This window comes from Tamandua tetradactyla, chromosome 15, assembly GCF_023851605.1.
Source record: "Tamandua tetradactyla isolate mTamTet1 chromosome 15, mTamTet1.pri, whole genome shotgun sequence".
Taxonomy (NCBI): domain Eukaryota; kingdom Metazoa; phylum Chordata; class Mammalia; order Pilosa; family Myrmecophagidae; genus Tamandua; species Tamandua tetradactyla.
In genome coordinates this window covers 20,686,139-20,713,208 of record NC_135341.1, presented here as the reverse complement: position 1 = coordinate 20,713,208, position 27,070 = coordinate 20,686,139, and the positions used below count along the sequence as shown (strand labels likewise).

At 38.8% G+C, this 27,070-nt stretch overlaps 1 protein-coding gene across 6 annotated transcripts in view; it reads left to right on the top strand.

The window, feature by feature from the left end:
* ATXN7 (ataxin 7) overlaps nucleotides 1-27,070 on the top strand; it is a 150,108-nt gene that overhangs the window by 44,344 nt on the left and 78,694 nt on the right. For all 6 annotated transcript variants that reach the window (XM_077128785.1, XM_077128786.1, XM_077128788.1 and 3 more), the window contains one exon: nucleotides 1,041-1,145. In XM_077128785.1, the coding sequence (XP_076984900.1) occupies nucleotides 1,041-1,145 (105 nt within the window). The remainder of the gene's footprint in view (nucleotides 1-1,040; nucleotides 1,146-27,070) is intronic.

The window sequence follows — 27,070 nt, the reverse complement described above, 5'->3', positions numbered from 1 at the left end:
GAGAAAGTATTAGATTAAATCTTACAGGGAAGAATGCAAAAATAATCAATCACCTTTTGTAAATTTGGTCTTTGGTGTACTAAAATAGTTGCCTAACTGGAATGTGCTTATTATTGCAGGTATTCTAAATAGTACATCCAGTGTAAAATATTTGTTTAAAATCACCAATTTTGAAATATATAGATGCTTTGATTCTGGATCTGAACTTTTAGTTGTTTTCCCTATATTGTTAATAATTAATTATTCATGGGTCGAGCTTTTTAGTTGACTGTATATTGCCAGGGGCCAAGTTATTTTCAGTTTTCATGTATATGCAGGTAGTTTAATTTTATTTTTGCATTTTAATTTAAATTTACGTCTTACTATAAAAAATATTATACCCTGTCCTATTCTCATAACCAAACTGAGATTAATGTACAAAATGCTATGTTTACACTGAAGTTCAGTACATTGATATGCAAGTTCAGTGGTATTGGTATGTAAGCAAATGGACAATAGGCTATTATGACCTAAAAAAAAGTGTAAAAATAATTTCTTTTATGACATGCTGGCAAAACCAGTAGTTTTACTCTTTAGTGAAACCTCTGATCCCTTTCTTAACTGTTCCATAGAACTCAGGCACCAGATGGCTGGAATACAATGCATAGTTAAATAAATAAAACCATTAGATGATACAGCTTTGTGAATTACTAAGCATTTTATATGGTTGCAAATTTTTCCCCAGAACCCTTTTAGAGTTCATCGAAGGTTACTTCGTTGTAAGAATTATTCATTGTTTGCATTTTAATAGATTTTTATTTCACCTCATACTAATGATTTTTGGTGAATTTTATTTTTAACTTTTTATAAATGTGTCATTGTAAGCCTGATTGATTTTTCTCTTAATAATCATGGCCTACCATATCAGTTTTAAACTGGAGTAGCAATTATCCTGGTGCACTTTATAAGAAGGCAGCCACACTAGAAAGTATTGCCATCCCAAATAGTTTCATATCATTTAGAACCAGATGAGTGAGTAATGCTCTGTCTCTTTGTTGCAGACATGCCAATATTTGGTCACTGTCCAGCCCATGATGATTTCTACTTGGTGGTGTGTAACGACTGTAATCAGGTTGTCAAACCACAGGCATTTCAGTCACATTATGGTAAGTATTTATGCATTTAAAAATAATGATTAGAGGGTAAAAGATAAAGCAGGATTAAATGAAGGCTGGTGACAGCGTGGTTAGGGCATAATAATACCTCTCCCCCATGTCAGGAGGTAAGCTTTTTAATTCATTGAATGAGTTAATACCTATCAGATGATGAGTATTTTTATTGAAAGTGATGTGTATTTTCTGATTTTTGTTGAAATTAATCAAGAATGATATTTTTTAAACGATACTTTTTAAAATACTGCATTTGTATACTTAAAGGCTTCTTCTCGATCTCATGGCTGTGAATTCAAAGGATGTTTAAAATTGAAGCACACACAACATAGAGGCATGGCTTTTCTAAAGAAAGCATGATTTATAATTTCTTTGTTCAGTTGTTCTATGTCTTTCTTGGTGTTCTAGTTTGCTAGCTGCTGGAATGCAATATACCAGAAATGGAATGGCTTTTTAAAAGGGGAATTTAATAAGTTGCTAGTTTACAGTTCTAAGGCTGAGAAAATGTCCCAATTAAAACAAGTCTATAGAAATGTCCAATCAAAGGCATCCAGGGAAAGATACCTTGGTTCAAGAAGGCCAATGAAGTTCAAGGTTTCTCTCTCAGCTGGAAGGGCACATGGCGAACACAGCATCATCTCCTAGCTTTCTCTCCTGGCTTCCTATTTCATGAAGCTCCCCGGGAGGCGCCTTCCTTCTTCATCTCCAAAGATCGCTGGCTGGTGGACTCTCTGCTTTGTAGTGTTGCTCTCTCTGAATCTCTCTGAATCTCACATTCTCCAAAATATTTCCTCTTTTATAGGACTTCAGAAACTGATCAAGACCCACTCAAATGGGTGGAGACATATCATTCCCTAATCCAGTTTAACAACCATTCTTGACTAAATCACATCAACCAGGGAAATGATCTCATTACAGTTTCAAATATACAGTATTGAATAGGGATTATTCTACCTTTAAGAAATGAGATTTATATTAAAACATGGCTTTTCTTAGGGGGCATACTTCCTTTCAAACCAGCACACTTGGTATCATGCTCTCATTTGTGAATATGATGAGCCTCTGACCTGTTCCTCATCAAAGTGCACATAGCTTTGAATGAAGCATTGTGATTTCAGGAGTTACATGAACTTTTAAGCCATCTCTGGGCTTCTGTGCTCTAAGCCTAATGTTATCTGAGTGCTTAGTTATTGGAGTCCAAATAAATTTGCTTGACATTGTCATAATGCCACATAAAGTGTTTAAATAAACGTTATGTTTATAAAGTTTGGTTTTATATCCAGTTTGGCTCAATAGCGACATAGGACATTTGAATGCCCTCCTTGATTCCGGTGCTGAGAATGTAGTGTGATCTCTACTCTCATGGAGCTTACAATCTAATTGGAGAGACAGCTGAAATTACACATTTTTTTAAAATTGCAAGTTGTTTCCTCATTGCCCTTACTGCATATGCAAACCTGAGACAGAGAATAGCAGTGGGTTCCTTCAGTAAATAATGTTGAAGAAATACCTCTGAAGAGGTGACCCTGTACCTGAGCCCTAAGTGTTGATATGGAGCCACCCATGCAGCAATCTAGAGAAAGGGGCATTCTATGCAGAGGAAACAGCCAGTGCATAGAAGAAAGCCAGTGTGGATGGGGGCTAGTGAGGAAAGGGAGGTAGAGACAAGAGGAGGCTTAGCATTGTGTGTGGAGAACCTATTCAAGCACAGCCATGTAGGGTAGGGTAAGAAGGGAAGGGGCATTGAAGGGTTTATGTAAAGGAGTAACACAACACAGTCCCATCTCAGGTTGACTTGCTAAGAATAGATTTGTGGGGAGAAGAGTAGAAAGAGGGAGAATAGTTCAGAGATGGTAATGGTCTAGACTGAGACTAAGGTGAAATAGTAGAGCTGTGGAGACAGCATAACTTTTGATTCATTTAAAGCTAGAACCTACAGGGTTTGCTGGTTGGGTGGTTGCTTGCTGTCTTAGGAGTCACAACATCACAGTCAACATTCTACCATTTTTTCCAAGAAGTGAATCTTTTACTTAGTCATGAAAAGATAATCTTTGAGTTGCTACTTTTTTTTTTTGGCATGGGAAGGCTCTGGAAATCAAACCCAGATCTCCTGCTTGGCAGGCAAGAATTCTTGCCGCTGAGCCACGATTGCACCGCCCTGAGTTTCTACTTTTGATTGACACCACAGGCTAGGCATCCAAGTGTACAAAGATCAATAAGATATTGTCTCCCCACTTAAGACACTCAGAGGCTAGTACTGGAAAAGGCATTTAGTCATTTGCTAAGTATTTTGGAGTTAAGGATTTTAAAGCCAGACTACACTGGATTTAAATGTAAACTTTGCAAGAACCATTGGATAGTTCCTTGCCTTGAGCAAGTTCCTTGCCTTTATCCAGCCTCAGCTTCCTCTGTTATAATACAGGGATGGTAGTAACTACCTTTTAGACTCACGGTGGAGATTAAATAAAATAACATGAGTAAAAGTCCCTAGTATTGTGCCTGTGACATGACAGGTATAAGAGAGATATAGCAGCTGTAATACAGGAAGGTCTATGTCAAAGTAATAATAAAGTCCAAAGTCTTAAGAATAAGGAGGACATAGATTGCTTCTATTTTTGGGGGGTGCATGGTCCAGGAATTAAACTTGGGTCTTCCCTACGGAAGGTGGGCATATTACCACTGAAATACCCATGCATCCAAGACTGTTTCTTGATAAGTAACTCAGAGAAGGCTTCGTAGAGAAAATAGTCTTCACTTTAGGGTTTGAAGAGTAGAATGAAGATTTCCTGTGTGTACTTTTTTCTCACTCAGTATTTAGACACGTAATATATGCTCATTGTGGAAAATATTCTTTAAAAACCACCTAAAATACCACAAAACACTAAGCATTTTGATGAGCATAGTTATGACTGCCATATACAACTGCATAGATTGCGCACCAAACGACCACATTTGTGGCCCTGGGCTGGCAAGAGGGGTGGCTAAGCAAAGGTGGGGGCAAGGAGTTCCAGGATGTCTAGAAAGCATTGTATGAAGTTTCCATTGATGAGAGTTGATGTACCGCATTTGAATGGGCTATGTGCAGAGGCAGGCTGGGGCTGATTCACAGGGCCTTGTTGCCCATCAGAGTCCTTTGCTTTGATTTGTCAGTAGAGACCTGTTGAAGGGTTTCCACATCAAAGTAACATAACATGATTTAGTGTACTCCAGCAGGGTTGTAGGACAGAGTGGATTGGAAAGGAAAACAGCTGCATTTTGACCATCAAGGCTGACTTAAAATTGTTACCTCTTCCAGGATTTCTCTAGACAGAAAGAGGCCCTTCTGACCTCCCTGCTCCAGGAACTAAAGTATATTTTATGGTGACTTCTTTTAATCTTCCTCCTTTTCTTCTCTTAATATGTATGAGAGCGGTAAAGTATCTTAAAATCATATTTCTACCTTTTCTTTCTACTGGTACTAGCACAGTGTCTTCTAATAATATATTCATTGAATGACAAAAGGAGTAGTGGTAACTTTAAATGAGAAGGTGTGAATGTAGGATTTACACACTCAGATGTGTTCTGTGACTAGGCAGAAGATATGACTGACATAGCCACTGAGTAGTGAGTGGGTGGGCTGTGGTCCATCTAGTGGCAAGGAAAATATTAAAGATGTAAGAGAGGAGAGTCTGTAGCAGAAAGATGATGGCCAGGTGCTCTGAGAGAGGGATCCTACTGGTAAATATGGAAGGGGTTCCCTCTTTGAGGCAGGAGTCAAGGAGGAGAAGGCCAGTTGTAATTAACAGGCCTTTTGGAGGTGGATACATGTTTTTGGTGGGGAAGAGGTAACTGGGTGGCAACCCTTGTAGTGGTTTGGGAATGATACCCCATTCACCAGAAAGAAAGAAAAGGTGGGCATGGTCTCCACGGCTAGGAATTGTTTCCAGTACTGTCACTGTCTCTTCTGTCTTTGTGATCAGGGATTGTGATAGGAAAGAGTATTTTTGAAATGTGTTCTTTGTTGTAAAGCCAGGAGGCCAATTCTTGTATGCTTTGTTTTCCATAGTTAACAAAAAAAAACTTTTTCAAATTTAGAATCTTTCCAAGTGGACTTTAGAGTCTGTTTATTACAGTTTTAGGAAGCATCTATAGCTGCCAGGGGAGGGATTGTGTTTTCCTAACCTTTTGATGAAATTGGTGAAACTGTGTAGGTGTGCTTCTGTGAATTCATGTATTGCTCGTATTCGTCTGTGGCTTTTAACACATGAGCAATTGCTACAAAATCCAAGAGGCTGATCCTTTAAAACAACTGTTGTGTAAGAACAGGGAAGGAAGCTATATTGGTGAGAAAGCTTGTATAAAATCAGTTAAAATGGGTACTAATTTTACTCTGAATAAGTGAGCAGCTTATTATCTAGACAAGTAAGAGGCCATATACTTTTTTTTGCTAGCCAAGTTGCTTTGGGGGATTTAATGGGTAACCAAGATTTCCCTTTAAGCAGTGTTGTTGAGTGATTGTGGTGTCATTTTGGCATTTCCAGTTTTTTATAGTCCTCTTATAGAATGCTTTCTTTCTTAGAAAATATACACAAGACCATATTTTCCTGATGCTTTTTTTTTTTTTTTTTTTGCATGGGCAGGCACTGGGAATCAAAGCAGGTCTCCGGCATGGCAGGTGTGAACTCTCCCTGCTGAGCCACCGTGGCCAACTCCTGTTTTAATGTTTTGAAATAGTCTGACATGACTCTTATTTCTCTTCAGTTGCTCTGTACATTTTTAAGAGCAGAGAGATGTTTTTTACTACTGACTACAGATTAAAAAGAATAGTTTGAATCAGTAGATCGCAAATGTGCTGTGCATGTGAATAAGCTGGGAGCTTTCTAAGTGGGCAACTTTCCAAGGCCCCACTTCAGACCCACTGAATTCGAAACTCCGGGAATAGAATGCAGGAATCTGCATTTTAGCTCCCAGTCTCATGGGTGACTGTGCTGGTTTGAAAGGAAGTGTGCCCCCTAAGCAAAGCCATGTTTTAATATAAATCCCATTTCATAAAGGTAGAATAATCTCTATTCAATAATGTATGTTTGAAACTGTAATGAGATCATCTCCCTGGATGATGTGATTTAGTCAAGAATGGTTGTTAAACTGGATTAGGGAATGACATGTCTCCACCCATTTGAGTGGGTCTTGATTAGTTTCTGAAATCCTATAAAAGAGGAAATATTTTGGAGAATGAGAGATTCAGAGAGAGCAGAGAATGCTGCAGCACTACGAAGCAGAGTCCACAAGTCAGCAACCTTTGGAGATGAAGAAGGAAAATATCTCCTGGGGAGCTTCATGAAACTAGAAGCCAGGAGAGAAAACTAGCAGATGACGACGCCATGTTCGCCATGTGCCCTTCCAGCTGAGAGAGGAGCCCTGACTGTGTTCGCCACATGCCTTCTCAGTTGAGAGAGAGACCCTGAACTTCATTGGCCTTCTTGAATCAAGGTATCTTTCCCTGGATGCCTGTGACTGGACATTTCTATAGACTTGTAATTGGGACATTTTCTTGACCTTAGAACTGTAAACTTGCAGCTCATTAAATTCTCCCTTTTAAAAGCCATTCTGTTTCTAATATATTTCATTCCAGCAGCTAGCAAACTAGAACAGTGACTCTAAGCACAAACCAGACTGGGTTATAATTCTTTCACAATAGATAAAGTCCACTCTTTTTGTACTCCCAGTCTAGCACCATTACTGAAGCAGAATTAGCACTCAGAGATTCTTTAAATCTTCTTATTATGTGCTAAAGCATTGCATTCACTGCTTTTAACACTGTTAAATGTTGGACTTCCAGTCAACCAAGATGAGACAGGTGTTGTTCCCCCACAGACTCTGAATAACTAGCAAAAACTGGCAGTCTTCTTCCTCAAAACTAGGAAATAGTTAAAGGTTGCAGTAACTGAGTGAGGACAGAATCAGGAAGACATACCTTTAAAAATTATAGGACTGGGTAACGGTGGCTCAGTGGCAGAGTTCTTGCCACCATGCCAGAGGCCTGGGTTCGATTCCTGGTGCCTGCCCATGTAAAGAAAAAAAAAACTATAGGAAATGTGGGAAAGGTAAAATCAACAACAACAGAAACCCCAGAAAGGGGGTTTCCTAGACCTTACACCCAAAGCAAGAGCATTAAAGAAAGAAATGGGAACTCCTCAAAATTAAACACTTTTGTGCTTCAAAGAACTTCATCAAGAAAGTAAAAAGACAGCCTACACAATGGGAGACAATATTTGGAAATGATATATCTGATAAAGGTCTAGTATCCAGAATTTATAAAGAGATTGTTCAGCTCAACAACAAAAAGACAGCAATCCAATTACAAAATGGGCAAAAGACTTGAACAGACATTTCTCAGAAGAGGAAATACAAATGGCCAAAAGGCACATGAAGAGATGCTCAACTTCCCTGGCTGTTAGAGAAATGCAAATCAAAACCACAATGAGATATCATCTCACACCCACCAGAATGGCCATTGTCAATAAAACAGAAAGCAACAAGAGAGGATGTGGAGAAAGAGGCACACTTATCCATTCTTGGTGGGAATGTCAAATGATACAACCACTGTGGAAGGCAATTTGGCGGTTCCTCAGGAAGCTAAATATAGAATTGCCCTATGACCTGGCAATACCATTGTTAGGTATCTACTCAGAGGACATGATGGCAAGGACACAAACGGACATTTGCACACGAGTGTTTATAGCAGCTGTGTTAGTTAGATTCAGTTGTCAACTTGGCCAGGTGAGCATACCTAGTCTTATTGCTGCAGACATAAGCCAATGGTACGTGAACCTCATTTGTTGCTAATTACATCTGCAGTCGGCTAGGAGGCGTGTCTTCTGCAATGAGTGATGTTTGACTTAATTGGCTGGCGCTTAAATGAGAGAACACAACATAGCACAGCCTAAGCAGCTGGGCATTCCTCATCTCAGCACTTGCAGCTCAGCCCAGGCCTTTGGAGATGGAGAAAGAAATCACCCCGGGGAAAGTTGTTGGAACCCAAGGGCCTGAAGAGAAGACCAGCAGAAACCATCCTGTGCCTTCCACGTAAGAAAGAGCCTCAGTGGAAAGTTAGCTGCCTTTCCTCTGAAGAACTAACAAAATAAATCCCCTTTTATTAAAAGCCAATCCGTCTCTGGTGTGTTGCATTCCAGCAGCTAGCAAACCAGAACAGCAGCATTATTTAGAATTACAAAGAAATGGAAACAGCCAAAATGTCCATCAACAGATGAGTGGCTAAACAAACTGTGGTATATACATACGATGGAATATTATGCAGCTGTAAGACAGAATAAAGTTATGAAGTATGTAACAACATGAATGGACCTTAAGGACATTATGCTGAATGTGATTAGCCAGAAACAGAAGGACAAATACTGTATGGTCTCACCGATATGAACTGACATTAGTGAATAAACTTGGAATATTTCCTTGGTAACAGAGACCATCAGGAGATAGAAATAGGGTAAGATTTTGGGTAATTGGAGCTGAAGGGGTACAGATTTTGCAACAGGACTGAATGTAAAAACTCAGAAATGGACAGTACGATACTACCTAACTGTAATACATCTATGTTAAAACACTGAATGAAGCTGAATGTGAGAATGATAGAGGGAGGAAGGCTGGGGGCACAAGTGAAATCAGAGCGAAAGATAGACAATAAAGACTGAGATGATATAATCTAGGAACACCTAGAGTGTATAATGATAGTGACTAAATGTACAAATTTAAAAAATTTTTGCATGAAGAAGAACAAAGGAATGTCATTACTGCAGGGTGCTGGAAATAGATGGCAATTACTATTTTAAATTTTCACCTTATGTGTGAGACTAAAGCAAAAAATGTTTATTTGGTACAAAATTTTTTATTTTGACTAGTGCATTTCCTAATATAACTTATGTAGACAGCTTAATTGAACACCACAAGTACATGGAACCTTGAGTAGAGCATGAAATTTTGTTGGTTTGTCCAGAGTGATGCCCCGATAAATCCCAGAGTGATTTGAACAGTGAATGAAAAAGTATTTGCAAAGTCCCCTTTGGGGAATGGTGAGAACGGGGGAAAATTCAAACCTCCCCAAGTTGAATTCTTGATATTCTCACAAGCAGTGTGGACTACCAAAGCCCCCAATCTTGGGGTTTGTTCATATGAAACTTAATCCCACAAAGGATAGGTCAAGCCTACTTAAAATTAGGCCTAAGAGTCACCCCCAGTAGAACCTCTTTTGTTGCTCAGATGTAGCCTCTCTCTCCAGCCAGCACAACAAGCAAACTCACTGCCCTCCCCCTGTCTACGTGGGACATGACTTCCAGGGGTGTGGACCTTCCTGGCAACGTGAGACAGAAATCCTGCAATGATCTGAGACTCAGCATCAAGGGATTGAGAAAACCCCTAGAATGAGCTGAGACTCAGCATCAAGGGATTGAGGAAACCTTCTTGACCAAAATGGGGAAGAGTGAAATGAGACAAAATAAACTGTCAATGGCTGAAAGATTCCAAACAGAGTCGAGAGGTTATCCTGAAGGTTATTCTTACACATTAAATAGATATCACGTTGTTAGTCAAGATGTAATGGAGGGTGGGCCATGGTGGCTCAGCAGGTAAGAGTGCTTGCCTGCTATGCCCGAGGACCCCGGGTTTGATTCCTGGTGCCTGCCCATGTAAAAAAAAAAAAAAAAAGAAAACCAAGATGTAATGGAGAGGCTGGAGGGAACTGCCTGAAAATGTGAAGCTGTGTTCTAGTAGCCATGTTTCTTGAAGGTGATTATATAATGATAGAGCTTTCACAATGTGACTGTGTGACTGTGTGATTGTGAAAACCTTGTGTCTGAGGCTCCTTTTATTTATCTACCATATCAACAGACGAGTAAAACGTATGGAATAAAAATAAATAATAGGGAGAACAGATGTTGAAATAAACTTAGATTGAAATGCTAATGATCAGTGAAAGGAAGGGGTAAGGGATATGGTATGTATGAATTTTTTTCTATTTTCTTTTTATTTCTTTTTCTGAATAAATGCAAGTGTTCCAAGAAATGATCATGATGATGAATATGCAACTATATGTTGATATTGTGAATTACTAATTATATATGTAGAACGGAATGATCAAAAGTTAAGAATGTTTGCGTTTGTTTGGTGTTTTTTAGTATTTTAAAATAAATAAATAGATAGATAAATAAATAACCCACCCACCCCACAAAACTCCATAAGGAGAAACTTATGGTCCCTTCTCGGTGATGTGGAGCCAGCCGGTGTACCATTGTGATCCCTGGCCCTGTTCCAGAGGAAGTAGAGTAACCCCTATGCTCATATTGGGGTCCCTGTATGTTGGTGTCACACTGTTGGGTGGCATCCTGAAAGAGTGAACCAAGGCACTTGTCTGGAGTTCATTTCCCAGAACTTGCACAGCAGACATATGCCAAAGTTAAAGCAGTGTAAGAAACAGCTTTTTAGTCAAAGCAGCCTGGGGCAAAGGATTACCTACCTTAAATCTATGAGAGTACTCTGGAGGAGAGCCTGTTCTGTGTGTATTGGGAATAGAGGGGACATACAGAGTCATGTAAACAACAGAATTCCTTAGGCTGTGAGACAGGACAAGTCCAGGATAAGACACAGGCTCAGAGAAGCAAGAGCAGACACTATACTTCACTTTTGCCTGTGGCTGATCTTCTTGGTGAGAAGGGCTAAACTCTGAAGGAGAGTACCATCCAATGCAGAGCCAATTTTCAAAGACTGTGAAAGGCGTTTTTTTTTTATAATTGGTTTGTTTGTTTTTGTTATCTACTGGCATTCAAAGATATCTTAGTCATATCACTGAGTACAAACTTAAGGAACAGACAGCTCAGGGATTAAATTCCAGAGTTAACAAATTAAATATTAAAATGTATACAATGCAACAAAACAGGAAGAAACATGAAATGATGACTCATTCAAAAGAAACAAATAAAAATTCAGAAACCATCAACAAACAAGACCAGACTTTAGACATATTTAACACTAACTTTGAAAAAAATGATCCTCACACACCGAAGGAGGTAAAGGAAAAGACAGAGAAAGGCCTAAATAATATCAAGAAAATGATGAATAAATAATATGAGAATCTCAATAAAGAGAGAAATTCTTTTATTTTTTTTTAAACATAACAACATACAAACATGAACATTCTTGCCATATGATCATTCTGTTCTTGGTACATAATCAGTAACTCACAATATCATCACTTAGTTGTATATTCATCATCACAATCATTTCTTAGAACATTTGCATCAATTCAGAAAAAGAAAAGAAAAAGGAAAAAAAAAAGAATTCATACATACCATACCTCTTACCCCTCCCTTTCGTTGGTCTCTAGCATTTCAATACTAGATTCATTTTATTTTAACATTTGTTCCCCTATTATTTATTTATTTTTAATCCGTATGTTTCACTTGTCTGTCCATAAGGTAGATAAAAGGAGCATCAGACACAAGGTTTTCACAATCACACAGTCACATTTTGAAAGCTATATCATTATACAGTCATCTTCAAGAAACATGGCTACTGAAACACAGCTCTAACATTTTAGGCACTTCCCTCCAGCCTCTCCATTATACCTTAACTAAAAAGGTGATATCTGTATAATGCCTAAGAATAACCTCCAGGATAAACTCTCTACTCTGCTTGAAATCTCTCAGCCATTGACAGTTTATTTTGTCTCATTTCACTCTTCACCCTTTTGGTCGAGATGTTTTTCTCAATCCCTTTATGCTGAGTCCCAGCTCATTGTAGGATTTCGGGCCCATGTTGCCAGGAAGGTTTACACCCCTGGGAGTCATGTCCCTCGGGTAACTTTACTTGTCGTGTTAGCTGAGAGAGAGAGCCTGCATCTGAGCAACAAAAGAGGTTCTCTGGGGGTGCTTTAGAGAGAGAAAATTTACGAAGGAACCAAATAAGAAATATTGGAGTTGAAGGCTAAAATAACCGAGATGAAAAATTCCCTGGAGGGCTTCAAAAGCAGATGGGAGCTGTCAGAAGAAAGAATTAGTAACTTGGCAATTTTGAAATGATTCAGACTAAGGAGCAGAAAGAAAAATGAGTAGAAAAAATGAACAGAGCCTAAGAGACCTGTGGGACACCATCAGCCTTACCAGTATACACATTATGGGAGTCCAGAAAGAGAAGAAACAGAGAAAGGGCCAGAAGGAATATTCAAATAAATAATGGCAGAAAACTTCCCAAATTTAACAAAAGACATGAATATACAGATACAAGATTCCCAACAAATCCCAAACAGGATAAATTCAAAGAGAACCATACCTAGACACATAATGATCAAATTGTCCTATGCCAAGAAGGACGAGAGAGTTCTGAAAGCAGGGAGAGTAGGTAGGGGGAAGCAACATATATAGATGAGTGAGGCCTGTAAGATTAAGTGCTGATTACTTTTCAGAAACCATGAAGGCAACAGAGCAGTGGGATAAAATATTTTAAGTTTAGAAGAAAACAATTGCCAACTAAGAATTTTATATCTGGCAAGACTGCCTTTCTAAAATGAGTGAAATATCAAGACATTCCTAGATAAACAAAACCTGAGGCAGTTCATCACTACTAGATCTTACCCTACATTCTGTGCTAAAAGGATTCTTCAGACTGAAAGGGAAGGATACTAGACAGTGGATATAAGCTGTAAAGGTAACCATAGTGGGTAATTGTAAATGCTAAATATTGTTATATTTTATTTTTTCATCAGTTACTCCACTTTTTACTTCTGCAAGTTCTAAAATGCAGACATATAAAGAGTAATGATAAAGCCATGTTTTGGACATACAGTGTATATAAAGATACAGAATAACAGGTACAAGAAAAAAGTGAGGAGAGGAATGGGGTAAAGTATTTCTGTGTGCTATTGAAGTTAAATTGGTATCAAATCAAACATGGTTGTTCTATATTAGTATGTAAAATTTCAGCCCCATGGTAACCTCAAAGAAAATATTTAAAAATGTATGCATAAGGAAAAGAGAAGGGATTCAAAATGGTACACTGAAAAAAAAATCAAATGTATATGAAAGTAGGCATTAAGGGAAGAATTGAGGGACAAAAACAGCATAACACTTACAAAGACCAGATAGCAAAATGGCAGAAGGGAGTCCTGCATTATCGGTAGTTACTTTAAATGTGAATGGATTAAACCCTCCAGTCTAAAGCAGAGATTGGCAAAGTAGATAAAAAAAATAGCATGACCAGTCATATGCTGTTTACAAGAGACTCTGCTTAAATTGAATGATACTAAATATTGAAAGTGAAAGGATGGAAAAATCCTTTCATAAACCATGCAAATAGTAACTGAAAGAGAGTCAGGGTAGCTATGCCAATAGCCAGTAAAATAGACTTTAAGTTAAAAGTTGTTACGAGAGACAAAGAAAGTCATTATATACTGATAAAGGGGCCAATTCAATAAGAAGACATAACAATTATGGCACTAACAGCAGAGCCCTAAAATATAGGAAGGAAATAGTGGCAGATTTGAAGGCAGAAATGGATGGTTCTACATTAATAGGAGACTTCGACAAACAGCTTTCAATTATGGATAGAACATCTAGACAGAGATCAGTGAGGAAATAGACAACTTGAATGATACTATAAACCATCTACACTTAACAAACATGCAGGACACTTCACCTAACACATCAGAATACATGTTCTTCTCTAGTGTACCTGGGTCATTCTCCAGAATAGACCATATGTTAAGTCACAAAAAAGTCTCAATAAATTTTAAAATATTGAAATCATACAGTGTTTCTTCTCCAGTTATGATGGACTGAAGCTAGAAATCAATAACAGGGGGAACTGGAAAATTCACAGATAAAAAAAATTAAAGTACTCCTAAACAGTGGGTCAGAAGATAGGATTTAACAAATGAGTATGACTGCTGAATCTTTATATTGATACTTCTTTTAGTCTCCAGTGTTTTGGAGCAACTAGAATGAAAAAATTGATCATGGTGTATAATTCTTTTACTATGCTGTTGGATTTGGTCTGCATCTCTATTCATGAACGATACTGGTCTGTAATTTTCTTATCTTAGGGTATCTTTATCTGGCTTCTATATGAGGGTAATGTTGGCCTCATAAAATGAGTTGCTGTTCCCCCATTTTACAAATTTTGGGGGAGAGTTTGAGCAAGTTGAAATGTTTGGTAAAAATCATCAGTGAAGCCTGGGCTTTCTTTGTTGGTAGGTTTTTAATTACTTATTCAAATCTCTTCACTTGTTACTATCTACTGAGAGAAACGACTTCTTCTTCAATCAGTTTAGGCAATTTGTATGTTTCTAGGAATTTGTCCATTTCATCTAGGTTATCTAATTAGTTGGCATATAGTTGTTCATAGTATTCTCTTATAATCCCTTTTATTTCTATGGGCTCGGTAACAATGTCCTTTCATTTCTGATATTAGTTACTTGTGTTTTCTCATTGTACTGGCAGGAAATTAAATTAAAAGATATCCACACTGGAAAGGAAGGAGTAAATCTCTCTCTAGTTGCAAATGACATGGTCCTATATATAAAAATAAATCCTGAAAAGTCTAAAACAAAGCTATTAGAGCTAATATATGAATTCAGCAAAGTGACAGTGTACAAGATAAATATCAAATGTCAGTAGTGTTTCTGTACACTAATAATGAGCAATCTGAAGAAGAAATTAAGAAAAAATCCTTTTACAATAGCAGTGCAAAGAATCATATATCTAGAAATAAGTTTAACCAAGGATGTAGAGGACTTGTACGTGGAAAACGACAAAGCATTGCTAGACAAAGAATTAAATGCATGGAAGTATATTCTGTATTTCATGGATTGGTAGACTAAATATCCAGATATCAGTTCTCTCCAAAGTGTTGTACAGATTCAACTAAATATCAACCCAATTTCCAACAGCCTTCCTTGTAAAAATGAAAAAGTCCATCATAAAATTTGTATGAAAAGGAAAGGGGCCCTGAATAGCCAAAACCATCTTGAAAAAGAAGATTGAAGTAGCAGGACTCATACTTTCCAATTTTAGAACTTATTACAAAGTTATAATAATGAAAACTTTGTGTTACTGGTGCAAGGATACACCTACAGACCAGTGGAATTGAATTCAGAGTGCAGAAGTAAATCCTCACATCTGTTGCCAGTTTATTTTTGACGAGGGTATCAAGTCCACTCAATGGGGAAAGAATAGTCTGGTGCTGGGAAAACTGGGTATCTATATGCAGAAAAGTGAAGGTGGAATCCTACCTCAACCCCATGTACAAAATTAATTCGGAATGAATAAAAGCTCATAGAGCCAAAACGGTAAAACTCCTAGAAAGTAATATAGGAAAGTGTTGAATTATGCCCCCACCCCCACCCCAGAAGCCAGGTCCAAATTCCTGGTCCTTTGGGTGTGAGTCAATTACAGGATCTTTGAAGATGTTATTAATTAAGGTATGCCCTAACTGAATGAGGATGGGCCTTAATCCAGTATGGCTGAAATCCTTATAAACAACGGAAATTGAAAAAGAAAAGAGAAGCCAGGGGGAGCAACCAGGAGCTGGAAGTCTGTGGAACCTGGAAGAGAAAGGAGAAGATACCTTTGTGTGCATTGCTATATTGACAGAAAAATCAGGATGGTAATATTGCTGGCCACCAGCCCCAGAATGCCCCAATCTTCTGGGAGAAAAGCATCGTCTTGCTTTTGGACTACTCCTAGCTTGAAAACCGTGAGTCAATAAATTTCATGTTTTTTAAACCAACCCATTGTGGTTTTTTTTTTTTTTTTTAGGAGCTGGAAAACTAAAACAGGAAGCTTCCTTAGGACCTTGTGTTAGGCAGTGGTTTCTTAGACTTTATACCAAAAGCACAAGCGACAAAAGAAAAATTGGATAAATGAAACTTCTTCAGAATTAAAAATTTGTATGCTTCAGCATACTTCATGTAAATAAAAAGACAACTACATAACAAGAGAAAATATTTGGAAACCACATATCCGGTAAGGGTTTAATATCCAGAATATATAAATAAAACCTATAATTGAACAGCAAAAGGCAAATAGCCCAATTAAAAAATGGGCAAAGGACTTGAGTACACATTTCTCCAAAAGGGATACAAATGGCTAGCAAACATAGGACAACATGCTCAATATATCCATTTGGCAAAGGCAAATCAAAACCACAATGAGATGCCATTTTGTACCCACTAGAATGGCTACTATTTAAGAAACAAACGAACAGGAAATAACAAGCATTAGGTAGGATGTGAAGAAATAGGAACACTTGGTTCATTGTTGGGGGAAGATGGTGCAGCCGCTGTGGGAGATAGTTTGGCAGTTCCTCAGAAAGTTAAATATAGCATTACCATATTATTATATTATGTGGCAATCCCATGTCTAGGTATATACCCACGAAATTGAAAGCACAGACTTGAACAGATATTTGCACACCACTGTTCATAGTGGCCATTATTCACAATTGCCCAAAGATGGAAGCACTCAGAGGACCATCAACAGATGAATGGCTAAGCAAAATGTGGCATAAGTACATAGTAGAATGTTATTCAGCCATAAAAAGGAATTAAGTTCTGATACATGCAGTAGAAATGGATGAACCTTGAAGAAATCATGTTTAACGAAATAAGGTAAACATAAAAGGACAAATATTGTATGAGCTCACTAATTGGAATAATTCGAATAAGCCAGTTCATAAAATCAGAAACTAAAATACAGGTTAATAGATACCAGGGGTGTGGTTCTGTTTTGGGATGATGGAAAAATTTTGGTAATGGGATAATGTTGGTAGTAGCACAACATTGTGAATATAACTCACACTGCAGAGCTATATATGTGAATATGGTTAAAAGGGGAAATTTTGGACTGTAAATATGTTAGCATAAAACTTAAAAAAAATCACTGGAGTGTATGAAACGGAGAACCTTAATGTAAACTGAGGGCTATAGTTAATAGTATAATTATATTATTATCATTTCATTATGTGTAACAAAAGGACCACACTAATGCAAAATGTGAATAATAAGGAAAACTGCATGTGAGTGGTGGGTATATGGGAACTTTGTATTTTATGCATGATTTCTCTGTAAACCTACAGCTTCTCAATAAAAACAATTTATTAATTAAAAAAAAAAAGAATTAAGTATTGAGGGCCTAGATAACGATGTTTTCTAGGGCTAAAAGAACCATTCCTTTGAGGAGGTTTACCAGGTTGGGAATCGCAGTTGATCAGTTAGTGATATTTGCTTTTGTTTGTCCTAAACTGGTTACTGAATATTTTCAGATGAGGTTCTGTTTACTTCCATTTACATACATTTACAATGGATTTGAGCAGGTAAGATTATCAGATGACTGTAGGGTACCTTTGGGGTTATATTTTGAAAGATTTTGCACTCTGCTTGCTCCACTGCTTCTCTTTGAGTTTACTTGTGAAGAGTACCTTATTTTCCCTTTCGATCTTTTTAAAAAAATTTTTATTGTAAAATAAAACATATATACAGAGAAAAAAAAATTTTTCAAATCACAGTTTTCAAAACACACTTCAACAAGTAGTTACCAGATTTCAAAGTTTGTTATGGATTACCATTCCACTATTTCAGATTTTTCCTTCTGGCTGCTCAAAAAGCTGGAGACTAGGAGAAGTATCAATATAATGATTCAGCAGTCATACTTATTTATAAAATCCTATTTTCTCTGTTTTAACTCCTTCTCCTTTGATCCTTCTCCCAGTCCATAGGGATCTTTAGGCAATTCCTGTTCTGACTTTTTCCTGTTAAGAAGGGGTGTCAACACTAAAGAATATGGGGATATAATTAGTTGATAATCTTGGAGTGAAACCCTTTGGGTTTCAAAATTTATCTGGCCTAGGAACACTCTGGAAATTATAGGTTCCAGGAAAGCAAACTGAATGCATGAGTGTGTTAGTTAGATTCAGTTGTCAACTTGGCCAGGTGAGCATACCTAGTTCTGTTGCTGCGGACACAAGCCAATGGTACGTGAACCTCATCTATTGCTAACTACATCTGCAGTCGGCTAGGAGGCGTGTCTGCTGCAATGAGTGACGTTTGACTTAATTGGCTGGTGCTTAAATGAGAGAATGCAATGTAGCACAGCCAAGCAGCTCGGCATTCCTCATCTCAGCACTTGCAGCTCAGCCCAGGCCTTTGGAGATACAGAAAGAAGTCACCCTGGGGAAAGTTGTTGGAACCCAGGGTCCTGGAGAGAAGACCAGCAGAGACCATCCTGTGCCTTCCACATAAGAAAGAACCTCAGTGGAAAGTTAGCTGCCTTCCCTCTGAAGAACCAACAAAATAAATCCCCCTTTTATTAAAAGCCAATCCGTCTCTGGTGTGTTGCATTCCAGCAGCTAGCAAACTAGAACAATGAGACTTTTTTAATAAGTCCTGTTTGAGCCCTGGCTGTTCTTAAGAGTTAATAGGAATGATGTTGACTGGAGTTTAGCAAACCGTGGCTATTTGTACTATCTAACTGAAAGTTGCATTTGATCTCCATTTGATCTCTCTTAGCCTTATTTTATTACATTTCTTTTCCCCCTTTTGGTCAGGAAGGCGTTGTCAATCCCATAGTGCTAAGACTAGACTCATTCCTGAGAGCCATGCCCCACATTGTCAGGGAGACTTTCACCCCTGAATGTCATGTCCCATGTAGTAAGGGTAATAATTTTCCTTGCAGAGTTGGCCTCAGAGAATGAGAGGCCACATCTGAGCATCAAAAGAGGTTTCCTGGAAGCAACTCTTAGGCCTCCTTATACAGAGTCTTAGCTTTTCTACCACAGAAATAAGGTTCACAGGGCAAGCCTCAAAATCCTGGGGTTGGCCTATTTTCTTGGGAGTCCACAATGGTTGAGAGGCTACTTGGGGTTTCCCAGATAGGTAAGTTTAATAGTTCCTTTTTTCTTTCCCCTTCGGACCCTCAAGTACTAACAATACTTTTACATTATCAGACCACCATAGTCTGAGATGTATCCAGATATTACATTAAGCTATATAAAATTACAGGGCATTGTTCCTGTCTTTTCAGTCTCTTTTTAAGAAGCCATACAGGGTGATCTTTTTCTTTTTCTTAAAAAGTGAAACTTTTTTTTTCTTTCTTTTTTGTATGCTTTATGGCAGGGTCACATTTCATTATTTTTCCATGTAAGTATCCTGTTTTTGCAGTACCATTTGTTGAATTTTGTTTGTTTGTTTGTTTTGCTTGTTTGTGTTTTTTTTGGGGGGTGCATGGGTTGGGTATCATACCTGGGTCGCCTACATGGCAGGTGAGAATTCTACCAATGAACTACATTTGCAAGCCCTGAAACATTTTTTTTAATGTAATTTTATTGAAATATCCTTACATGCCATACAATCCATTCAAAGTATACAATCAGTGGTTTACCGTGTCATCATAGTTTTATATTTAGCCCATGATCATTTTTAGAAAATTTGCATTACTCCAGAAAAAGAAAAAAACCTCACACATCCCATATCACTTACTCTCTCTTATTGATCACTAATATTACAGTCTACCCAATTTTAAGACTTACAGGAGTGGTAGGTTAACTAAGACAATGTAGTATTGACAGAGATAGATAGATATCATTGTCACAAAACAAAACACCCAGAAGTAGATACATACAAACACAGGTAACTGACTTTTTTTTTTTGCAATATAGTTATATAATCTTTATCAAAGATTTTTATCAACTGCATTACTGTTCAACAACTTTTCAGGGATTTCCCTCTGGCAGGGTTGATCTTAGATGAAATAAATGATACTAATTCAGCTAGGACAAATGGTATCTTTAGAATCTTTTTTTTTTAATTTAAAGAAAAAAAATTTTTTTTAAATATCTACATACATACAGTCCAATCATATTATACAATCAGTTGCTAACAATATCATCACCGAGTTGTCACCATGATCATTTTTAGAACATTTGCATCACTTCAGAAAGAGAAATAAAGAGGAAAAAAAAAGAACTCATGCATCCCATACCTCTTACCCCTCCCTCTCATTGGCTTACAATATTTCAGTCTACCCAATTTTCACCCTTTATCGCCCTTATTGTTTATTTATTTATTTATTATCCTTATATATTTTTACTTATCTCTCCATACCCTGGATAAAAGGAGAATCACACACAAGAATTTCACAATCACACAGTCATACTGTGAAAGCTAGTTACACAGTCAAGAGTCAAGGTACAAGAACTGGAAAACAGTTGGACAGTTTCATGTACTTCCCTCTAGCCACTCCAACACACCATAAACTAAAAAGGAATATCTATATAATACATAAGAATAACCTCCAGGATAACTTCTCGATTCTGCTTGAAATCTCTCAGCCACTGAGACCTTATTTTGTTTCATTTCTCTCTTCCCTTTTTCGTCAAGAAGGCTTTCTGATTCCCATGATGTCAGGTCCTGGCTCATCTCTGGGAGTCGGATCCTACATTGCCAGGGAGATTTATACCCCTGAGAGTCATGTCCCATGTGGGAGGGAGGATACTGAGTTCACTTGCCAAATTGGCATAGAGAGAGAGAGAGAGAGGCTACATCTGAGCAACAGAAGAGGTTCTATGCGGTGACTTTTAGGCATAATTATCAATAGGCTTAGCCTCTCCTTTGCAGGAATAAGCTTCATAAGGGTGTGTCCCAAGATTGAAGGCTCAGCCTATTGAATTGGTCCCCCGTGCTTACGAGAATATCAGGGGAATTTCCCAGATGGGGAAGTTGAATATTTCTTCCTTTCTCCCCAGTTCCCCAAGGGGACTTTGCAAATCCTTTTTTTTATAGTATCTTTATAATTAATAGAAACTTTTTCTTGGATGCCAGTCATTTCAAAGTCTTGCCCTAGATTAGATATGTTGATTCACTCATTCAACTGTTGGCTCACCCTCAGTCCCCAAAGCAAGACTTCAGTAGTCAACATGTACCTTAGCCAGCTCTCATCAGTTGAGTTCCATCTTTATAATTTGCTTACTTAATTCCACCTAATATCTTTCTTTAAATCAAGCCACTTTTATTTAAATACATCCATTTACAAAAAAACCCATCAGAACCAAAAATGAGAAAATTAGTAGTTTGCCATAAATAGAAGTTGTCTAAAAATTAATATAATAAAAAGGTTATTAAATTCTGTGTTGATTCACCTCCTAGTGTCAGCTCTGAGTCTCATGCCTGCTTGCTCCCTTTGTTATAAAGGAAATCAGTGTACTTTAGACAAGTATTATCCACAGGCTAGCATGATGGTATCTGAAGAACTGAGGGAGTAAGGAGTAAGGTTCTCACTGATGGTGGTTTAATGATATTAATTTAGGTAGTTATTCTTACTTCATAGTTTGGGAAACACTACTTTAAGCTATTGGGTTTTTTCCCCAATGTTGCTTTAAAGGAAGTTCCTATTGAGGCCATTCCTAGCCCTAGGCAGTGTCACACCTTGGAGGCACAATTCTAGAATTTCAGGTTGATCTGCAGTGGATATGTGGAGGACAAATACCATTTTTCATTAACCATTTGATATATGTGCATTGAACCCCTAGTGGTCACTGTAAATGGCATGCAAGTATATGACGTGATTTTGTTGCCTGAGCAAAAAATTTCTGCTCCTCTTTCAGGCTTCCTGTTCAGAAATGGACTTGTCATGAAGCTGGCTTTCTCATACCTTTATAAAAGTGCTTTAGCAGGACTTCTGGGAAGATGGTGGAATAGGATAGGTCAAGTTTACCCCTGCTCCGAAGAACAGCTAGAGAAGGGACAGAAAAAGACCAGGAGAGTGATTCTAGGGTGTAAGTGCACTGGGAGGATCTTCTACATCACATAGGGAGGTCGTGGTTGAAGAAGCAGAAGAATTAAGATGAGAGAATGGAGACTGGCCAGCTAGTGTGGACAACCTAGCACGTCATTTCCAGATGGAGGCCTGGAGCCATCAGGAATCACAGACAAAGAGACTGGGTCTAGGAAGTAAGCCAAGCCATGCTCCTTGGACACTACCTCATGTGCACCCCCCCCCAACCTATGACCAGCCCCACACCCCCACCATAGTCCAAATACTCTTTCCCTGACCCACCTCTCAGTGCATCCCCACCCCACATCCTCCACCCCACACATGTGCACAAGCCTGTCCCAGCTCGACCCACCTCTCCCACGCAAGCACACAGTCTTCACCCCACCCCTCCAGAGACCTGTGGACCGTCTCCTTCACCTCCATCTCTGCCTCCCTGCCCCCTGCAGGCAATTACCAATGCATCTGGGCTGCAGGCTCTCACCTTCATACTAGGACCACACCTGCACCCACCCCACATAGTCGCTTATCACCCCCCAGCCCCCCCTGCCCCAAGCTCTGCTCATGCCTACATCAGCATCCTCTCCCCCAAACATGTACACGCACACGTGCTCACTCATGCCACACCCCCTTAGTTCTGCCTGGGCACTGACTGGCACATCCGAGTCACACCCCTCCCCAGCCCACACAGATACAGTCCCACCCTGCTGCCCCTGAGCTCTATGCACGTGCGCACCAGGGCCCCACCCCCCAGACCCTCACACACCGAGGCTCTGCCTCCCAGACTTGCACATACCAGTGCCTGGCCCCCCAGATTCACATACCAGTATAGCCACATCCTCCCTGCCAGAATGCCACCTGTCTGTGGACGGAACTCTTGGCTCTTGCAAACATACATGCACACACACACCCCCTGCACACGTGCACACCCTTGTCCCACCTTATGGCACAAATACCTTTCTCCCACACGTGGCAGGTGCCTTTAGGCACATTTGTGCCACATAGCCTCTACCCTGCATAAGCGGGCACCTACCCAAGTCTGTTCCTGCACCTATGGACCCATGCCAGGGCTGTCTCCACCCTCATCACCCACCCCTAACACATGTCCCAAACCTCCATGACTTGTGCCCTGCCGCTACACACTCATACATCTACATCCTGGCCCCCCTGTACCAGAACCAACATGCACACCCCATCCTTCATGTCCCCACCCACATCGTGCCCACATACCAGCCCCCGTATAGCTGTTCAGATCCCCTGTCCACCTCCTGCCTACCTCTGTGTCCCCCACACCGTGCCCTGCTCCTGTGCTCCAAGGTCTTCCCTAACTGGACCTCACCCCAGTGGCCTCCGCACCACACATCCACACCCCGTGCTCACAGGTACCAGTGTAGAGTCCGTGATCTGTGCATATACCTGCATTGCAACCTATCACTTCACTATTGTGCCCCTCCCCACACTTCATGTCCTACTGCATACCCATCCCACAAATACAGAGCTTTAGACTACCGAAGAAAATCAACATCCAAAGTAACCCTATCAAGATATTTACATGCCATGGAGACAGCAGAAGATCATTAACCATATGAAAATGCAGTCAGATACAGTCCAGTCTAATGACCAGTCCAGTCTAATGAAATGCTGGAGGACACACAGATTTTTTTTTTAACATTTGTTCCCCCTTTTATTTATTTTTATTACATATGTTCTAGTCATCTGTTGATATGGTAGATAAAAGGAGCATCAGACACAAGGTTTTCACAATCACACAATCACATTGTGAAAGCTCTATCTTTATTCATTCATCCTCAAGAAACATGGTTACTGGAACACAGCTCTACATTTTCAGGCAGTTCCCCCCAGCCTCTCCATTACATCTTGAATAACAAGGTGATATCTACTTAATGCCGTAAGAATAACCTCCAGGATAACCTCTTGACTTTGTTTGGAATCTCTGAGCCATTGACACTTTGTCTCATTTCACTCTTTCCCCTTTTGGTAGAGAAGGTTTTCTCAATCCCTTGATGCTGAGTCTCAGCTCATTCTAGGGTTTTTCTCAATCCCTTGATGCTGAGTCTCAGCTCATTCTAGGATTTCTGTCCCACATTGCCAGGAAGGTCCACACCCCTGGGAGTCATGTCCCACATAGACGGGGAGGGTGGTGAGATTGCTTGTTGCATTGGCTGGAGAGAGAGGCCACATCTGAGCAACAAAAGAGCCTCTCTTGGGGGTGACTCTTAGGCCTAAATTTTGAGTAGACTTGACCTATCCTTTGTGGGGTTAAGTTTCATATGAACAAACCCCAAGACTGGGGCTCAGCCTATAGCTTTGGTTGTCCACACTGCTTGTGAGGATATCAAGAATTGAATTTCTCCCCGTTCTCACCATTCCCCAAAGGGGGCTTTGCAAATACTTTTCCACTCACTGATCGAATCACTCTGGGATTCATCGGGGCATCACTCTGGACAAACAAACAAAATCTCATGTTCTCCCTGAGATTCCAAGTACTTATGGTGTTCAGGCAAACTATCTACGTAAGTTATATTGGGAAATGCACTAGTCAAAATATAAATTTTGTACCAAATAAACATTTTTTGCTTTAGTCTCACGCATCAGGTGAGATTTTAAAATATTAATTACCATCTATTTTCAGCACCCTGCAGTAATGACATTCCTTTGTTCTTCCTCATGCAAGAACATTTTTAAAATTTGTACATTTAGTCACTATTATTATATACTCTGGGCATTCCTAGATTATACCATCTCAATCTTTAACATCTGTCTTTCTTTCTGATTTCATTTATGCTCCCAGCGACACACAGATTTTGGAACAACTAATCAAAGATGTTCATATAATGTTATTAAATAAAATCAGTGGGATGGCTTATTACATAAAGAAGACACTAGAAGAGCATAGAGAGAAATTTGAAAGAATAAATAGAAAAACAATAGATATCAAAGATTAAAGATGCTGTACACTAAATAAAAAATATGCTGGAGAACACAAAAGATTTGAAGAGGGAGAAAAAAGAATAAGTGAACTAGAGCACAGGACAACTGATTTTGAACACACAAGAGCAAGTGACAAAAAAGATGGAAAAATTTTAATTGAATCTCAGGGAAATGCTGGACAAAACAAAGTGCACAAATACAAGACTCATTGGTGCCCCAGAAGGAGAGGAGAAGAGTAAAGGGCTAGAAGATTAGTTGAGATTATAATAGGGAAAACTTCCAACCTTTATAAAAGGCATAAATGTGCTAATCAGAGAATCCCAACAAACTGCAAATAGAATAAATCCAAATAGGCCTACTCAAGACACATACTAATCAGCCTGTCGGATGTTGAAGAGAAACAGAAAATCCTGTAAGTGGCAAGAGGAAAACAGTCTACTAAAATGTAAGGGAAACCACGTAAAACTGATTTCAGACTACTCAGCTGGCACTATGGAGGTGAAAAGGCAGTGGTGTGATATATTTAAGATCTTGAAAGAGAAAGATTTGCAACCAAGAATTGTGTACCTAGCCAAATTGTCCTTCAGAACTGAGGAAGAGATTATAATGTTTACAGACAAACAAGAGTGAGAGAATATGTCAACCAGAGACCAGCTCTACAAGAAATACTAAAGGGAGTTCTGCTGGCTGGGAAAAAAAAAAAAGACAGGAGACGGGAGGTCTGGGGGAGGGCACAGAATTGAAGAGTACCAGTAAGGGTAACCTAAAGGAAAGAGAAAGAATATATAGACCTGACAGATGAAATCCAAAGAGTATGATGGTAGGTTCAAGAAATGCCTTTACAGTAGTAACTTTGAATATTAATGGACTAAACCTACCAATTAAAAGATACAGATTTGCAGAGTGGATTAAGAAATATAGTACATCTATATACTGCTTATAAGAGACTCATCTTAAGGCACAAGTATACAAATAGACTGAAAGGATAGAAAAAGATATCCCATGCAAGCTGTAACCAAAAGAAAGCAGTAGTAGCTATATTAATATTAGTCAAAATAGACTTTAAATGTAAAGACATCACAAGGGCCACTATATGTTAGTAAAAGGGACAGTTAACCAAGAAGAAATAACAATCATAAATTTCTATGTTTCCAATGAAGGAGCTCCAAAGTATATCAGACAGACATTGGCAAAACCAAAGGGAGCAGTAGATGTTTTGACAATGAGAGTAGGAGGCTTCAACACACCACTGTCTTCTGTAGACGGAACAACCAGATAGAGGATCAACAAGAAAATAGAGAATTTAAGCAATTTGATAAATGAATTAGACTTAACAGACATATATAGGATGTTACACACCAAAACGCCAGGATATACATTCTTCTCTAGTGCTCATGGAACATTCTCCAGGATAAATCATATGCTGGGGCACAAAACAAGTCTTTCTAACTTCAAAAACATTGAAATTATTCAAGGCGCTTTTTCTGATCACAGTGGAATGAAGCTAGAAATCAATAACCATCAAAGAACAAGAACTTTCACAAATATATTGAGATTAAATGACACAGTCTTACACAACGAGTAGGTCAAAGAAGAAATTGCTAGAGAAATCAGTAGCTTTCTAGAGACAAATGAAAACGAGAATACAACATATCAGGATCAATGAGATGCAGCAAAGACTGTGCTGAGAGGGAAATTTATTGCTCTAAATGTGTGTATTAAAGAAGAAGAAAGAAATTGAGGACTTAATTGCTCACCTAGAAGAACTTGATCCCAAAGCAAACAGAAAGAGAAATAACAAGGATTAAAGCAGAGTTAAATGAATGGGAGAACAGAAGAACAATTGAAAGAATTAATAAAACCAAAAGTTGGTTCTTCGAGAAAATTAATGAAATCAGTGGACCACTAGCTAGGCTGACAAAGAAAAAAAGAATAAAATCAGAAATGAGAGGGGTTATTACTACAGACCCTGAAGAAGAAGAAGAAAAAACCATGAGGATAAAACGAACAAGTATATACCAGCAGACTAGACAACTTAGATGAAATGGACAAATTCCTGCAAACACACAGTCTACACTGACTAAAGAAGAAATAGAAGGCCTTAACGAACCAGTCTCAAGTAAAGAGATTCAAATAGTCATCAAAAATCTTTCTGCAAAGAAAAGT